We start from the raw sequence: 12,089 nt of genomic DNA on the forward strand, positions 1-12,089 counted from the left end.
CTTAGGTACCCGAATTTCCTTAACTGAGACAGTGACATTTAACATAGGCTGGTTTGAGCATTAGAGTAACAGTTACTTTAGAGCAAAATCAACTCTGGACATTGTAGATGGCTTTGAAAGGGTAACTATATACTAGTAACTGTCTGCTTAAGGAAAACAAGTAACAATCAAAGGAAAGAGTGGAAGAGCATCTCAAGACAACTAGAAGGTTATTTTTCACAAATAATTGCTCTAAATTATCTCATTACCCATGACCTTTCTATAAAGCATGTTATTAACATTTATGTTAATATCCATAAGTGCAAAGTTATCTTGCTTTCTAAAACTAAAACTTCCTACATCAAATTGGCTATCTCTGGGTCTGAGCTTGGTAATGTTTGGAGAAAACTTTCCTTGGGATACTGTTAAGGTGATGGCAGTGCTACCCAGTGATACCCATCCTTGACTTAGGTTAGGAAGTTACAGGCCACAGACTCTCAAGAGACTCTTGGGTTTTTAAAATTTTTACGTGTAATTTTTCAAACATAAACAAAATTTTTATGTTGCCTGGATTATGTATGAATCCCACTCATACTTCCCATAACTTCAACTGTCAACAACACATGGCCAAAGTCATTTCACCTATACTCCATTTCCCACTTGCCTGGATTAAAGAAAAACCTCAGATATGTCATTTCATTTTCAAGTAGTTTGTTGTATCATTACTTGATTCTTTAAAGAAGCTTACTTTTTCTTGAGAAGCTCTGAAATAGCCAAATAATACCCCCTTCAAAATCATAAAGAACAGGAGACAGTCATATGGATTAAAAGTACAGAAATGGTTAGACTCATAATACCAGTATTGTGTGGCTACAGTAGTAATGAAGACGGGGAAATACTCTTAGTTCATTCAAATAAGAGTGAATTTGCTGGTTAGAAAAGAAAATTACATTTTCTGTCATTTTCATGTCTCAAAATAAATCTCTCAACACTCATTCATTATTCTGTCGCTTTTCTGTGTTCAGCTATTTATGACCGCTTCAAAACTGTAATAAATATTTATACAAAATACTGTGTCATTTCATTCACAAATGAACAGATATGGCTGTCTTGATGTCAACTATAATAACAGTGACACAAAAACAGTTGCCTTTCAACATTAATTCATGATAGAACTCTCAGCAAACTATAAATAGGGGAAACTTCCTTAATACAATACGGAGCATTTCCAAAAAGCTAATATCATTCTTAATGGTGAAAGATGGAATGCTTTCTCCCTAAAATCAGAAACAAGGCAAGGATGTCCACTCTCACCAACCTTATTCAACATATCAATAGCAATGGAAATTCTACCTAGAAGAAGAAAAAGAAAAAAAAAGGGCACAGATTGGAAAGGAAGAAATAAAACTGTCCCTCTTTGCAAATGACATGATTTTGTATGTAGAAAATTCCACAGAATCTAAAAAAACCCTCCTGGAACTAATAAGTGAGTTCAGCAAGGGTGCAGTATACAAGATCATCAAACAAAAATCAATTGTATTTCAATACACTAAAAACAAACATGTGGAAACTAAACATAAAAACACAATAACATTTGTAATCACATCAAAGAAAATAAAATACTTAGGCATACACTTAACAAAACATGTACAGGATCTCTACGATGAACATAAGTGTTAGGTGGAGGAGATGGTAGATAGCTTGCATGGTTGGGAACAGGTAACAGTGAACAAATAGGTAACTATACTGAGGAAAATGGGAGTTTGAGAAGATGTCTACAAACAGAAAAGATTAGAAGGAACCCTTGAAATGTTGTGTTGGATTAGAAATGGAAGTAATGATATGAATTCATTGTTATATAATATATATAAAATAGTTTTAGGTATGTATATACAAATATATGTGTTGTATACACATATATTTAGGTATGTATATTTGTGTGTACAAATATATGTGTTGTATACACATATACAAATATATGTATATATGTGTTGTGTATGTGTGATACATTACCTGTATTTCTTAGTTCTGTCCATTGAGAAAACCTAGAAGAAATAACAGCCCAGTAGCAATGAGCACACTGAGCACCCAGAACTGGGTTTTAAAATACCATCCTCTACTCAAAGGAACCAGGGCTCCTTGAAGAAAGAGATCAGATTCTAGACTTAGGGCAAGGGAGGTAAAAGATGCACCTGGAACATCTTGTTTTGCCAGAGCACATGTCAAAAAGATAAAGGAGCCAGTCTGAAGGAGCTCCTACTGCCCTCACTGGGAACAATTTTAACATTAAAAGAAACGATATTATTTATTGAATAAAATACAAATACACAGATCTATACTGATAAATGAGATAAGGGAAAGATCTTCCTTAGAGTAGAATGCCAACCAAAAAATGCAGGGGTGTTGGAAATAGAATCACTCTTTGACACCTATCAAATAGATGCTTGATTCAGGCAGGAGCTATCAATGGACTCTAAGGCTGGTAGGTAGAAATTTGATATGGAAAAGTCTATTAAAGTAATATCAGAATACCCCTCCACAAAGTACTAATCAATGACAAAGGGGGAAATAGTGAATTTAAGGTGGGGAAACCTAGTAGTCATCAAGATGACCAGATGATCAAGGTTATCACCAGGGTGGCAGGACAGGTCAACATCACGTGCTTACTGATTTGATGTACTGAGAGGCCACAGCATTGGTTCCACTAAATTCCATGTAGTGGAGTTTCTGCAAAGAATGTGTAGTCTGAGCTGGGTAAGGAAGAAACAGGATTATCCTACAGAATGTAAGGCCTGTATTCTTTAAAACTGATAAGGACATGAAAAGGAACTATTCCAGATTGGAGAAGATGTGACAGTAGGTATTCCTCGACAGACTTCTGGGTCAGAAAGAAAGAAGCCATTGTTGGGACAGTTGGCAAAATTTGAACAGGGTGGTACTGTTGTATTGAAGCTGATCATCTGCTTTGGAGAGTTGTACATATGTTATGTAGGAGCATGTTTTACTCTTTGGAAAATGTGTTGACAGAGAGAATACAAAATTAAATGTTATAAATCTCAGAAAGATCCTTTTTGACCCACCTCCTAGAGAAATGGAAATAGAAACAAAAATAAACAAATGGGACGTAATGAAACTTAAAAGCTTTTGCACAGCAAAGGAAACCATAAACATGATGCAAAGACAACCCTCAGAATGGGAGAAAATATTTCCAAATGAAGCACTGACAAAGGATTAATCTCCAAAATTTACAAGCAGCTCATGCAGCTCAATATCAAAAAAACAAACATCCTAATCCAAAAATGGGCAGAAGACCTAAATAGACATTTCTCCAGAGAAGATATACAGATAGCCAACAAACACATGAAAGAATGCTCAACATCATTAATCATTACAGAAATGCAAATCAAAACTATAATGAGATATCACCTCACACCAGTCAGAATGGCCATCATCAAAAAATCTACAAATGATAAATGCTGGAGAAAAGGGAACCCTCTTGCACTGTTGGTGGGAATGTAAATTGATACAGCCACTATGGAGAACAGTATGGAGGTTGCTTAAAAAACTAAAAATAGAACTACCATATGACCCAGCAATCCCACTACTGGGTATATAACCTGAGAAAATCATAATTCAAAAGGAGTCATGTACCACAATGTTCACTGCATCTCTATATACAACAGCCAGGACATGGAAGCAACCTAAGTGTCCATCGACAGAAAAATGGATAAAGAATATGTGGCATGTATATACAATGGAATATTACTCAGCCATAAAAAGATATGAAATTGAGTTATTTGTAGTGAGGTGGATGGACCTAGAGTCTGTCGTACAGAGTGAAGTAAGCCAGAAAGAGAAAAACAAATACTGTATGCTAACCCATATATATGGAATCTAAAAAAAAAATAGGTCATGAAGAACCTAGGGGTAGGATGGGAATAAAGACGCAGACCTACAAGAGAATGGACTAGAGGACATGGGGAGGGGGAAGGGTAAGCTGTGACAAAGTGAGAGAGTGGCATGGACATATATACACTACCAAATGTAAAACCGATAGCTAGTGGGAAGCAGCCGCATAGCACAGGGAGATCAGCTTGGTACTTTGTGATCACCTAGAGGGGTGGGATAGGGAGTGTGGAAGGGAGGGAGACGCAAGAGGGAAGAGATATGGGGATATATGTATATGTATAGCTGATTCACTTTGTTATAAAGCAGAAACTAACACACCATTGTAAAGCAATTATACTCCAATAAGGATGTTAAAAAAAAATTAAACGTTAATATTTAATAGTAATAATAAAACATATAAAACAAATACTCACCAATGACTTTAACAAAATAAGCATCTGCTTCAAAGTTATTTTTTAGTGTATGGATGGCAAAATCATTCTTTGTATATCCTTTACTTAGTACTACAATGTCCAATATTCCCTGGAAAAAACATAAAAATGGTAAGAACTACTAGACTGAATGAAAAAAATGATGAAAATGCATGATATGTTTACCATGTAAATATAAACCTTATTTATTCAACTTGATGTTTAAAATAAAAATACTAAAAATATAAAAACTTGAATATTAAAATATAAATAAAATGAAAAACACCTATAATTTTAATCCCTGAAAATAACTGTTAGCATTTTGTACTTCCTTCCAGTCATATCTGCATGAATTTTTAAAGGTCTGTGATATGGAGTACCGAAGTGTTTCCAATCATCAGAGAAAGAAGGTACCTTTTCATCTGCCCTGGCCCCCATTATTTTTTTTTCCTAAAAAAGTGGGAAGCTTTGCTAATTTTATTGGGGGTAAAAAAGGTGTGTTCATTAAAATTTCCATTCTGCTGACTCTTAATGAGGTTGATCATTTATCATATCTTTTCATATGTTAGCTACTTGTGTTTTTTCTGTAAATTGCCTTAATCATGTTCTGTTTTTCCAGTGGGAGTTTCTGGTGACTTGTATCAGTTTGAACAAACCTTTCTACGTTAAGAATATTAATTATTTAATTCTTTCATAGCTAATTTATTTCCCAGATTTAAACACAATTTTAAATTTCATTTATGATATTTTTATGTACAGAAATTAATTGATTTGTAGTTAATTCTCTTGATTTTCCCTCTTGCGATATTTTTACCAATTACTTTCATGCTTGGAAATTGCTTATGAAAAGTGAACGAACACAAGATTTGGTAGCAGAGAGACAGAGGAAAATAAGGACTTGGATAATTCATATAATTGAGAATTAGCCTCTTATAAAAAAAAAAAACAAACCAACCAACCGGGCTTAGGGTTGGACATAATGTCTTGATGGAGATTTAACGTTTTAAAATAATCAAATTGTTTTACAAGGATATACTGTGACATATTAACTCTGGAATTTAACACATTTTTTTCAGAATTTATTATTTTTCTGAGTGATAAACTGGCTTACTTTTAAAGAACAAAACAGCTTGGGAGATTCTATTTTCCCTCAACAATGCCCAGAAGCACTTGATAAACTGGTTTTTGACATTAGAAAGAAGAAAACCAGGGCCCTGAGCGCCTTTCCCAGGCCACCTGGCAACTGAAGACAGTCACAAGAATCTGTAGCAATAGATGCCAACTCTAGTTCACTAGGTTAAGAGAGAGTACACACTGAACCCATTCTTCTGTGATCTTGTGCGGGTTTAAGGGTCTGTTATCTGTTGGCTGTTCTTTTCTCTACTCGTGCACATGCACAATTGCTGTGAGCATGATTCTCTAGTGGTTTAATCTGAACAAGCATAAAATGAGATAAAAGCATTTTCGTATTTCACTGTACTAATCAGTCAGTGGTGTCAATAAATGTGTTCCCTCTGTCATTTAACATTAAAAGGAGCTTTCTTTAATTAACTCATTTGCTTTCATAATCTCATCTACATTTTCTGGTCAAACAGGGTGAAAGTGGATGGCAATTAGATTCCAAACACACAGAAGAGCTCTGAACTCACATCTTCGTAAATATCAAAGAAGGTGGCAACCACTGCATCTCTGATTTGGTTTAGGTCCATCAGCTCCCAGTAGACTTTAAACATACGACGCGCCCCCTCACAGCTTGCATTATTACAAGGGACATTCTCCAGTAAAAAGGCCTGCTGATTGCTGTGAGACAAAGGCAATGGCATTTAGTCAATATAACATATCAATGCTGAGTAGCATCAGCTATGCTGTATTTTACTAGAATCAAAGAGATGGTAAATGGTATACACTTAAGTAACATGAAAAAAATCCCTACATCTTACTAATTATTGTCCTGAGTCATAAAAAACTTAAATTGTTGGCTATTGTTTTTCAGCCTTTGGCAAAAATCCTGAGGTTAGTCAGTTGTTGGCCTCTCTCTCCTCTTTCGTGATTTCCAAGTCCATCTCTCCGCCCTTCCTTGCTGCTCCACAGCCATCGACCCGGTGTTTCATTACTGAGTTCCTGGACACTGTCATCATCCCTTTAGATTTGTATAACTCCTTAGGTAAAAACCTGCATTTTAAATAGAGATTCCTGACATCCCCAAGTCTTGTAAACCCAAAGCAGTAAATCTACAATGATACAATTTGAGCTTCCCAAACGGACAGTAGAGTAGATATTGCTGAGTACCTCTCAGATAAAAGATAGAAAAAAAAAAGTGTTGTACTTTGCATAGCTATGAAGTCCTCCCTTTTGAATCCTACTCTATAGGCAAAGTGGTGATGAGTTTAGATTTTGGAACCAGATTACCTGGATTCAAATTCTGGCTCTGTCATTTAGCAGTTACGTGACCTTAAACAAGTTATTTAACCTCCTGAAGACTCAGATCCTTATTTGTAAACTGAGTAACATGAGTACTTAAAGAACTGTTGTAAAAAAGAAATGAAATACCGAGTGCAAAATACTTAGAACAATTCCTGTCATTCACTTAGATCTTCGTAAAAGTGTTTGTATTATCATCACTCTTACTTACGTAGTGCAACAGCATGCCATGTAAAAATATTTTCTTTAAATACAGAAGTAACTTTTGTAAATGGTGTGATTTGATGTAATGGCTCCTATTTATAGGCATTTTCTAATATTTACATTCCTTCAGGTCCCTCTATGTTACATAGAAAATAATAAGCTAAAAAGCTTAAATTTTATTACTGCTCAATTTTCTCTAATAATTATTTTAAATAAAACTAAAGACAGATTTCTTTTTTTCCATATGAAAATATTACTTTGGATATTACTTTGGGTCTGGGCAATTTGGAAAAGAAAAAAGTTCTATTATAAGAAAGGTAAATTTTTCAGTGTTCAATAGAGTAAGGAAACATGCAAAATATTCAATTTACTTGATGTACTTGACATATGATTAGCTTCACATTATTTTTCTAGATAAAAAATTCCAACAGAAATAGTTTAAACTCCCAGATTATAACATTTACATGGAAAACTTTGAGGTGGCTTTGATCAAGGCCTAACATATAATAGTGTTATTCCACTAGAAGGAATAATGATTTCTTCTTTGTCTCCTGTCTAATAACTGATTTTAAAATTCTAATTTGTAATACTTTTTCCAGGTAATTTACCCATCCTACCTTTGTAGCTAAACAATTTTACTAGATATTTCACAGAAATGAAGAACACTCTATTTTGTTATTAGATTATACTAAAACATGAGAACCAGTGATAAAGGTGGCCTTTCTTTTTTTTTTTGGCTATGCCATGCAGCTTGTGAGATCTTAGTTCCCTGACGAGGGATCAAACCTGGGCCCACAGCGGTGAAAGCACTGAGTCTTAACCACTGGACCGCCAGGGAATTCCCAAGGCAGCCCTCTATAATCTTTTACAACCAATGCATCACACTGGCGACGTTTTGAGTGATAATTTGCCACTGGTTTCCCTTTTCACAACAGGGATGAAAGGATTTCATTATTGTATTATAACTCTGGGCACAATTTCAAATACACAACATAAGCTACAACAAAAACTCTAACTGCAGTTGCATAATTTGTCATTTTAATTTTTGATATGAGTTTGTAAAGATTATAAATGCCATGCACCATGGTTTTTGTCTGAATTCTCACTAAACAGGTTAGTCTTATGCTCTGGAACATGGGGTCTACAAAATTTCAGTTCTTTTAAACTCCACTGAGCCCTACAGGTAGAGCCCAACAATCTTAACTATAAAAAAAAAAATTCCATTTAAACCCAGGAAGAAAGAATTCTGATTCATTCGGTTTGGAAACCCTTGGGGAGAAACAGTCTTGCTTCTTTTGAGTCAACTGCTCTATGTGTTTTTGGCAATTACAACCGATATAACTTTTAAAAAACATTTTTTTTTCAAAACTATTGCAAAAGTTATTATAAAATTCAAGTAATAGAGACATTTAAAAAGTTGAACTCCTCTTTTCCAGGGAAAATCACTGTTAACAACTTGGTGTGCATCTTTCCAAACCTTCTTCTGGGAACATACAAATATTTAAGTATATATATCCTTCAAAAAAAACCACAAAACAAACCCAGTTGGGTTCTACTATACATATTATTCTGCAACTTTTTTCTTTCCACTCAATAACATAGCATACACATGGGGAAAAGGGATACAACCTGAATGAGGACTTCTGAAATCTATTTTGAAAATTCCCACCAGAGAAGTTGTACCAATATATATCCCCCAGCAGCAGCCCATCAAACTGCCTGTTTCCCACATGCCCATTCCTTTCAATGCTTACTCCATTATACAGCTATGCCATTATTCGTTTTAACACCCTGCTATTGATAATCAGGTTGTCTTCAATTGTTCCCCATTACACACACACACACACACACACACACACGTAATTTTTCCTTGAGAATTTGTATAAGGATTTCCAAATGAAGTCATCTGGTCAAAGGATATGCGTATTTTAAATGTGAATAGGTAAAGCTAAATGGCCTTCTAAAAAAATGTACCAATTTATACCTCTAGTATATCCTTCTTCATATCTTGCCAATATTAGTAACACTGCTTCTTATTTTTGCCAATTGGGTAGCTTAAAAATTATCTCATTCTCCTGATTATATGAGAGAAGCTGAGTATTTCTTTTATGTTTATTATCTATTCATATTTCTTCTAAGAATTGGCACTTAAATTTTTTCAATTATTGGTTTTTAGATCTCTGATTGTTAAGGACATTAGCCCCTACCTGTTATTCTCATATTCTTATTTGCAAAATGTGTGTAAAAACAGTACAGAAATAGATACACAGATGTAGAGAACAAACTTATGGATACCAAGCAGGGGGAAGGGAGTGGGTGGGATGAACTGGGAGATTGGGATTGACATATATACACTACTATGTATAAAATAGATAACTAATGAGAATCTACTGTATAGCCCAGGGAACTCTACTCAATGCTCTGTGGTGACCTAAACAGGAAGGAAATAAAAAAAAGAGGGGATATATGTATATGTATAACTGATTCTCTTTTGCTGTACAGCAGAAACTAACACAACATTGTAAAGCAACTATACTCCAATAAAAATTAAAAAAAAAAACCCAACAGTACATTACCTCAAATAGCTGTTTTAAGGATTAAATGAGAAAATACATGGTAAATGGTTTAATGTAGTGCCCAGTACATAGCACAACACACTTTCAATATCTGCTGTTATTATTATATGTGCTGTTATTATTACTCTGATATGTTATAAACATTTCACCCCAGCCTTTTATTGTTTTTAAAATGTATGGTTTCTTTCACTAAAAGGTTAATAATACTTATATACTCATTTATGTCAGTATTTTTCTCATGCTCTATAAGAAATGTTAAAGGAAGTCCATCAGGCAGATGGAAATAACACCAGATGGAGCATCTGCACTTACACGAAGGAATGAAGATCAGTGAAAATGTGAAATACGTAGGCAAACAGAAAAGATTTTCTTGTTATTTAAACCTCTTTAAAGATAACTGATAATTAAACAACACAGCATGGTGTTAATGACATAAGCAGATGTAAAATGTAAGGTTTCCTCAAAAAACTAAAATTTGAACTACCATATAATACAGCAATCCCACTTTTGGGTACATATTGAAAAGAAGTGAAACCAAGATCTCAAAGAGGTATCTGAACTCTCATGTTTGTTGCAGCAATATTCACAATAGTCAAGATATGGAAACAATCTAAGTGTCCATCAATGGAAGAATGAAAATGTGGTATATACATACACTGGAATATTCAGCCTTAAAAAAAGAAGAAAATCCTACCATTTGTGTCAACATGGATGAACCTAGAGGACATTATGCTAAGTGAAGTAAATCAGAAACAGAAAGACAAATACTGTATGGTATCACTTGTATGTGGAATATAAAAACACTGAACTTATAGAATCAGAGAGTGGAATGGTGGTTGCCAGTGGCTGAGGGGTGGGGGAAATGGGGAGATGTCGGTCAAAGGACATGAACTTTCAGTTATAAGATGATTAAGTTAAGGGGATCAAATGTACAGCATGATGACTATAGTTAACAATACTGTACTTTATACTTGAAAGCTGCTGTGAGAGTAGGGCTTTAATGTTTTTAACTATAACAATAAGAACAAGAAAATGGTAATTATGTGAGATAAAGGATATTAACTACCTTAATGTAGTAAACATTTTGCAATATATACATATATCAAATAATACTGTATACTTTAAACTTACACAATGTCACTATATGTCAATTATATCTCAGAAAGCTGGAAAAAAAAAGGAAAAAATAAATCAATAAAAGATATCTGGAAAATCTCCAAATATTTAGAAATTAAACACCACTAAATAATCTACGAGCAAAAGAAGAAATCAGGCGGCCCCTCAGCGCATGAGGAGCACGTGCCTTTGGGAATTTTCCATGCACTATCTCTGTTCACCCGGCTACCTGGGCTTGGGGCTCGCCCTGGTCTCTGCCTAGAGTGCCCGGCAGGAGCTGCAGGCTTTGATCACCCATTGCTGTGTCTGTGCCCCAGTAGCCGCAACTGCCCCGGGGGCTGTTCTGGAAGAGATCTGAGAGCTGGGTGGCCTGGGTCGTGAGAGCCCCGCACCTCTCGCATCATGGTGAAGAAGAACAGTATTCCCAATGGAATAAAATGTCACATCCAGTCCTCCAGACAGTGCTGTGAAAGACTATTTTTGTCAAAAGGTGCAGTTACTTTCTGTGATGTCAGCCTCAGAAGATGAATCTGCCTTAGATATCCCTAGAGTCCTTTAACTCAAACAAGCATTAACAAGACATGGGATACTAATGTTCTCCAAACTATTTCGCAAATATTGAGCTAGCCTCAATTCTCACCTCAAAACATGAAACATTTTGCCACCTGAGCAGTTCTGGAGGAGGAATCTGTGAGCAGTTCCAGGCACTGTGTTAGGCATTAGCTAGCATTACAGGATATGCCTCAAATACATGAGAGGGTCTGGGAAAAGGTCAAGACTTCTTAATGATCAGCACCCTCAAAGTGATGTACAGATAGAGGATTATGACTATGTCAACAATGGACCTGCCCAGAGGAACTCTGGCACCGATAACTGCAGAGGCAGAAATAAGAGATACTGGAGACAGGATTAAAATGGCTCAAAGAGGGGGGACCTTCAAGATTGTGGAGGAGTAAGACGTGGAGATCACCTTCCTCCCCAAAAATACATCAAAAATACATCTACGTGTGGACCAACTCTTATTACGGAACACCTACTGAACGCTGGCAGAAGACCTCAGACTGCCTAAAAGGTAAGAAAACCCCCAGGTACCTGGGTAGGGCAAAAGAAAAAAGAAAAAACAAGACAAAAGAATAGAGACAGGACCTGCACCTCTGGGAGGGAGCTATGAAGGAAGAAAAGTTTCCACACACTAGGAAGCCCCTTCACTGGCAGAGACCGGGGGTGTGGGGTGGGAAGCTTCGGAGCCACGGAGGAAAGTGCAGCACCAGGGGTGCGGAGGGCAAAGTGGAGAGATTCCTGCACAGAGGATCAGTGCCGATCAGCACTCACCAGCCTGAGAGGCTTGTCTGCTCATCCACCGGGGAGGGTGGGGGCTGGGAGCTGAGGCTAGGGCTTCGGAGGTCAGACCCCAGGCAGAGGACTGGGGTTGGCTGCGAGAAGACACCCTGAAGGGGGCTAGTGCACCACAGCT

At 36.2% G+C, this 12,089-nt stretch overlaps 1 protein-coding gene across 1 annotated transcript in view; it reads right to left on the reverse strand.

Annotated features, from left to right (window-relative positions):
* Positions 1-12,089, reverse strand: part of ITFG1 (integrin alpha FG-GAP repeat containing 1) — a 236,301-nt gene that overhangs the window by 64,346 nt on the left and 159,866 nt on the right. Inside the window, exons 11-12 of the mRNA XM_082676237.1 lie at positions 5,948-6,098; positions 4,302-4,410 (exon numbers count right to left, since the gene is read on the reverse strand). Of these exons, the coding sequence (XP_082532363.1) occupies positions 4,302-4,410; positions 5,948-6,098 (260 nt within the window). The remainder of the gene's footprint in view (positions 1-4,301; positions 4,411-5,947; positions 6,099-12,089) is intronic.

This window comes from Grampus griseus (assembly GCF_964374135.1).
Source record: "Grampus griseus genome assembly, chromosome: 19".
Lineage (NCBI taxonomy): Eukaryota > Metazoa > Chordata > Mammalia > Artiodactyla > Delphinidae > Grampus > Grampus griseus.